This window comes from Rosa chinensis, chromosome 4 (genome assembly GCF_002994745.2).
Source record: "Rosa chinensis cultivar Old Blush chromosome 4, RchiOBHm-V2, whole genome shotgun sequence".
Lineage (NCBI taxonomy): Eukaryota > Viridiplantae > Streptophyta > Magnoliopsida > Rosales > Rosaceae > Rosa > Rosa chinensis.
Window position 1 is genome coordinate 36522910 of NC_037091.1, and position 6991 is coordinate 36529900.

Below are 6991 nucleotides of genomic sequence, written 5' to 3' on the forward strand. Positions count from 1 at the left end.
ATAACGTAATGACGTTTTCTAAACGTCATTAAACATGTTTAAAAATGATGACGTTTTGTGTAATGCCATTATGTTTATGACGATTTTTAAATGCCATGAAAACTAACACAATGACGTTTTGGAAAAGTCGTAGAACTCAAATTAGCAATGGCATGTGGTAAACGTCATAGAACTCAAATTAACCATGGCATTTTGTAAACATCATGGAACTTGTATAATCTATGACATTGAGTAAACGTCATGAATTTATAATGGCCAAAAGATAAAAAACAAAAGGGACCTCACAGATCGGGTCCTGCTCTGATCTCTCCCTCTTTTCCCCAAAGTCTCTCACTCCCCTGCCCCGAACTTTTTATCATTAGCTTCTCTGCAGATTCTCCATTTCAATTCGGCCTTCTTGTGATTGGGTCGGGGATTCTAGCTTCCTTCAAACACGTTAACTCGAAGCCTCCCCGGATCAAATTTGAAGTGAAAATTCTAGGGTTTCAAAACCCCCCAATTAGGTATTGTGTTTTTCTTCTTCTTTTCCTTTCTCCAGAATATTTGTAACATTGTGGATATCTAACATTTGGGATTTCAGGAGAGATAGCTAAGATTTGGGATTCAGGAGAGCAATAAATGGGTTTGGTAATGGGCATTTGCGTTTTTCTGAAGAGGGAGATGCAGGGAATGTCTTTGGAATGTGTAGGCACACACCCACACCCTCTGAATCTGAATGATGCTCTCAACTTCAGTACCGGGTATGTTTCACTCAACTTCTTAACTCCTTTCTTCAAATCCTTGAATTTCAAGCTCGGGTTCTGTTTTCAATTTGCAATTTTTTATTTTGTTTCTAATTAGTCATCCCCAAATCGAAAAATTAGACTTTGTTGGGACAATATCTTCTCATCTCATTCAGGTAAGATTGTCCATGGGTTTCTCTGAATCGGTTGTTTTCCAAGTCTTCTTCATTGTTTGATAAAATTTGGGTTGAGCGTTGGTTCAAGATTGTTTGTAATTTAGCTTTTGATGAATGCGTTTAATTTAGGTTTTGAGACATTAGTGTTTACGGCTTGTTGTTTGGTTGCCCAAAAGATCACCGGCACTCTCTTATCTCACCTTTATGAGGAACAATTTTCAAACTATAAACTATTCAATTAAAACTTAAAAACTATAACTCTAGGTACTGGTCTATAGAATCAATCCTTTGCTCTTTCATTTAATATTTGCAAACTGTGTTCATAATATAGTGAATGAATTGGCTTGAAATCAAGTGGCCTTAATCATTTGCTCTTCTCTTATTTATCCTAAAGTGGCCTAAATTACTTGAAATCAAGATTAGGTAGACTAGGTTTGCTTTCCATTTAGTCGAATCCTGATATTAACTTGCATCATTTGAATTATATAGTTCTGCAATCCCTTGACCAAGCTGCTCGAAAGGATGTCATTCCAATAAAGTTGGGAGTGAAGGCAGCTAAGTTTGCCAAGCAAACAGTTAACACAGATGAAATCATTTAAGGTAATCTCTGGCATTGTTTGCTTTTTACTAATTGTTATGTCAGAATGTACTTCTAGATGAATTCCTTTCAGGTACAGTATGGAAGTTGTTTGTAGGTCTGGGACTCTGGATGTTTAATTTTCTACTTGTTTCCATTATCAAAAACGAAATATTTAGTTATAAATAGATGGTAATTATCTGCTTGAATATTAGTGAACATTAATTATGTCATCTCTTTGCAGAGTTATGGAATATTTGCAGATTGGAGTAATCCCTACTTGACTCTTGATCCAAAATATAAACCTTGTTTCTCTGAGTGGAAAGGTACATATATAAACCCTTATCTTTCAAGACTAAAATGCTTGCACTTTGTTAATTAAAGCCTTCTTATGCATTGCTTAATTAAACTATCAGAACATTCATTCTTCTTTATAGTTATCATGCTCTGAACCATATTTAGCAGAGTATTCTGTGTTCTAAATTCTTAGAAGCTCTTTTATATAAGGATCCTGTGGTACTATGTCTTTATGGATTCTGTATTACAATTTTGCTCCAAGAATATTTGAGGGAGTAGTACAATATAACCCTCCTAATGCCATATGCTCTTATTATTGAGTTATGAAATTTATGTGAAGAGAAAGGTTCATTATTTTTTTATGCACATCATTTTAGTTAACCAAAAAAAAAAAAACAGAAGGGTCTGCTATCTGTTAGGTACAGCACGCTATGCATTACGTGAAAAGAAAAGAAAATACAGACAGCCCGTTGTTGTATGAGAAAGAATAACCACTATATTTTTAAAGTTCAAGCTTAAGGCAGTATCTTTTTAATAAGATAAAGATTTATTTAACTACAGCTTTCTTTGGCTTTTACTTATTTTGTCATTAACAATACTTCTTAATTGAAGAAAATAGGAGGGATGGTTCGGTTTTACCTAGACTAAGTTTTTTTGTTTTTTTCACTAATCAATAGGAATTTAATTGATTGTTGTGTTTTTGGTTTTTTTTTTTTTAATTTGAAATTTTTTAATTGTATTGTTCATAGGTTGAGTCCGGTTTTTCATTTTTGTTGTCTGTTTTTAATTTGCAGGTAGTACATATTGAAGGGGGAGAAATTTAGACTGGAAACAAAGAAAAGCAGTTTGTTGTTGTGCTGTAAATTGTATTGGTTGTTGTTTTGAATGGAAAATGTTGCCTTTTCCTATCTATTTCATCTCTGCTGTGGATGTTGTCTGTGTTTTGAAGACAAAATATCTATAGATTTTGGGGTTAAATTAAATTAGTTTACTCATTTCTATGTTTTTTTTGGTTTTGATTAAGTTCCCTATTGTGGTTGCCTTTGAATTAATATGGATTTTAATATTTTAGGAGTATTGTTTGCGAGTCTGGGTTTTGAGCGATCAACTAGAAAAGGTTCAAGGTGAGGCTTTAATTTTGGGTGGTTTCAAGACTTTCGTTTTTGACTGATATGGGTTTTGACGTTTTGAGTATTTTGTTTGTCTTGCAGTTTGTAAATTTCTTGATATCCTATTTACCACATTCATTTGCAAACTCTATGTAGGTTGTTTATATGGATGAGCCTAGCACTGGACTGGATCCAGCTTCAAGACATAATCTATACGGGCAAAACAAAGAAAAGAGGGATCATCCTGACAAGTACTCTCTCTCTCTCTCTCTCTCTCTCTCTACCTTTATTAGAAGTGCTTATGTTGTTTACGTGGACTCCACTTGTGCAGATAGCCACAGACAGCGGATAATAAGTTGGATTGATGGCACAGGACAGCTATCAGCTACATTTGACTTCACAACCAAGGGAGTTCTTCAGGTATCATCCATTTTCAATCGGTCTGAGATGTTTGACTCCCAGCTGACTGCTACACCGACATATGCACACATAAAATCTCTCTCTTGAGTGGACATCTACATTTGTTCTTGTTTTGACCATTGGATATGAGTCCTGGCCATTATAACCATTAGTATCCAGTAATTTATGATAAGTTTCCAAATATTTTTGTTATGATTGTTTATTTCTACATAAGAAACTAAAATAGGCAACTATTACATGAAAATATCTTCTCATCTAAGCACATGAGTACCCTAAGTATGCTTGGTCATGTTATATTAGTTCATTTCTACAAGACTGGCATCTTAATTGAGATTTCCTTTTAACATGTTATGTTTGTTTCTCCCCTATTTTGGTGATAATCACGCATGCTTCTGTGTAGGAAGCTGTCAAGGGACAATTATGGAGATTATGTGATCCCCAAGGGAAGCCACCAGGTGTAATACAGTAGTACAACTAGCTAGTTCCTATATTTAATTTGTGTCTAGTAGAAATTCTTCCTTCATTAAGAATGTGGACTTGTTTGCAGATTCAAATTAGTAGATATGAGCCATTTTGAACTGATGCTCATGATTAGGTTTGTGTACATGAGACAATGATGGATTAGTGGAAATTGCAATGAATGATTTTGGATGTGGATTTTATGGTTTCATGAACAGGTAATTTTAATTTCCAGATGCATGCATACCAATTGTAACAGAAGACTATTAATGTGTTATTTCAAATTGCAAGCTACAACAAAAGCACACAAAAATGTGTGGTTGTAGCTAAACAAAAACAACACAAAAATCAAATAGAAGTCTATTGTCTTTTTGGCATTGGGACGACAGAAAATTGTAGTGTAAAGGGCAAAACAACAACATAAGTTAGACAAAAGTGTTGGCTAAAACGTATAATAACAACAAATAAGTGTGGTTGGAATCAATCACAGACAATATAAAAGACCTTTCACACAACACTTAAGTGTCGTATGTATGTACCCTAGAACGACACTTAATTGTCCTCTGATGCTCTTTACGATCACATATAATTGTCGTTTAAAGTAAATTAGCACAACCTTTAAATGTTGTTGTATGAGAGAATACACTACATACGAGTCTTCATATTTCTTATTTAAGGGCATTCAGACTACACAAATAAGTCTTGCAAATATACTTCACACAATATTATTTAAAAAATACTGTGGTTGTTTTGTTTATCAGACAATACAAAACTGTTGTTTGAATGCTTTTAAAGATACAGATCACAATATTCCCAAATGCAAAACTCATCAGACAACACAAGACTTTTATTTTTTTATGTTGTCTGATGCCCCCAAGAGATGACATCGTACTAGACGACACATTTTTGTTCGTTCAGACGACAGAACTGTTCTGTCGTCTGAAGGCCTTTTTGGCATAGTGCCCTATCAATTCAAAGAAAATGGAAAAATGGACCGTTGGATGAGATTATTACAATAAATTATGAGTGTGATAAAAAATTTAGCCAATTTCACCATATCGAATCCGATCGAATTGGTCAACCGTCGTCATTTGTATGTTTTCTTGGTTGACCGATGGCATGACGACCGCGAAACGTGCTTATTTTTTCACATCACGTTTATAAATATTCCATCAATGGATGTGTGTGGACATGAGATAAAAAAAATTAATTTTAATTACAAACACATTGTCCTATACCAATTTTCCTCCTAAAGTTGTATGACTTATACATTACATTTAAATTGTTTAGGTTCATTCTAAAGCAACTATGAAGTGGAAAAAGAATTCGGAGAAACCAACCGCTTGATGGAGAGATTGTAATCATCTATGGTGGTTGTAGAAAATTCAGTCAATTTGGTTCTCATTTCGAATTCGATCCACTAGGTCAAACTTAGTTACTCTTATAAACCTATATTTATATATCATACACTCCAAAGAGCAACCCTATCAATTCAAATAAAATTGAAAAACCGACCGTTGGATGAGTTTATTACAATAAATTATGAGTGTGGTAAAAAAATTTAGCCAATTTCACCATATTTTCGAATCCGATCGAATTGGTCAACCGATATGTAGAATATATATATATGCACTAATGCACATATTCTATATAGAAGTATAAAAACTTCCACACACACACACACACATAGATATATATATATATATATATATATATATATATATATCTAAACACACACACACACACACACACACACACACATATATATACACATACATATACACACACACACCCCCAATTTAGCCAATTTTACCATATTTTCGAATCCGATCGAATTGGTCAACCGATATGTAGAATATATATATATGCACTAATGCACATATTCTATATAGAAGTATAAGAACTTCCACACACAGACACACACACACACACACACACATATATATATATATATATATATATAAACTGACACACACACACACACACATATATACATATATATATATATATATATATATAGATATATACACACACACACACAAATATAAATCTATGTGTGTGTGTGTATATATATATATACAAATCCTATCCAGAGCGGAGCTCCGCTTTGAAATTAACATGTGAAGTTCAAGTTTTGGGTCACTTTTCGGTCGCATATCCACATCTCGACCGTTCTATTTTTAGGTACTAGTGTATAGATCATCTCTGCAAATTTTCAGCCAAATTGATGATCGTTAAGTCATCTAACTCGTTTAAACCAATAGACGGACTGAATCTGTCAACCTGAACCGTACTAGCTTTAAGGCACTTATCAATGCCTTAACGATCATCATTTTGGCTGAAAATTTGTAGAGACGATCTATACACTAGTACCTAAAAACTAAACGGTCGAGGTGTGGATATGCGACCGAAAAGTGACCAAAAACTCGAACTTCACACGTTAATTTTCAAAGCGGAGCTCCGCTCTAGATAGGATATGTGTGTGTGTATATATATATATATATTTATAAACACACACACAAATATCTATATATATATAAACACACACACACACACACACACATATATATATAAAATATTTTACAGGCTTTTACGGGCTGAGCAGGGTTTTTGCGGGCCGGCCCACTACCCACTGAGGCTGGCTTTTTAACTGGCCGGGCCGGGCTTTTAGCCCTCAGGGCTGGCGGGCCTCCATCGGTCCACTTGATCCTCGGGCTTTTTGATGAGGCCTACATGCACGCTCTCATCTTTGCAAATCCTATTTGCTCTGGATTGATGTCAATGAAATTGGGTTCTCCCAAATTTATGATCCATTATCCACATTTGTTGAGAGGAGGAGAAAATGACTAAGAGAGCCATTAAGGCAATCACCAACCTCTATCACTCCTGTTGATCACCAAATAGTGTCTTCTACCAAGTTGGTGTCGATCCAAGCCTTGCTTTATGAGCAGATCAGTTATATATCCAAAATAACAATCCTTCGTTTGTTTAATTGGTGAGTGGATTTTGGAGAAGCATCAATAGATTCTGGAACTACATCTTGTTAGTATCACATGCTTTTATAAATCTTGCCTTAAATTTACACTTATTCTACTGCAGATTATCTTTATCTTTTATGATTCGTGTTGCTGTTTAATAACAATCTTGTATTTGACAGTCATTATCTTACATTTGAGATTATTGTGTTGAAGGATTGCAATGATTTACGCATCCTAACTTAGGATCGGAATA

General features: G+C 34.4%; 1 protein-coding gene across 2 annotated transcripts; it reads left to right on the plus strand.

Annotated features, from left to right (window-relative positions):
* Nucleotides 1–255: 255 nt before the first annotated feature.
* Nucleotides 256–3897, plus strand: LOC121052978 (alpha-amylase type B isozyme-like). 2 transcript variants are annotated; one of them, XM_040519221.1, is made up of 8 exons: nucleotides 256–503; nucleotides 581–740; nucleotides 1388–1498; nucleotides 1720–1801; nucleotides 2845–2896; nucleotides 3038–3132; nucleotides 3213–3301; nucleotides 3702–3897. In XM_040519221.1, exons 3-8 carry the CDS (start codon nucleotides 1484–1486, stop codon nucleotides 3768–3770), a joined length of 402 nt encoding a protein of 133 aa, XP_040375155.1. In that variant the 5' UTR covers nucleotides 256–503; nucleotides 581–740; nucleotides 1388–1483; the 3' UTR covers nucleotides 3771–3897. The 2 variants fall into 2 exon arrangements, with proteins under 2 accessions (XP_040375155.1, XP_040375154.1); XM_040519220.1 differs by lacking the exon at nucleotides 3702–3897 and having other exon boundaries at nucleotides 3213–3476.
* The last annotated feature ends 3094 nt before the right edge of the window (nucleotides 3898–6991 follow it).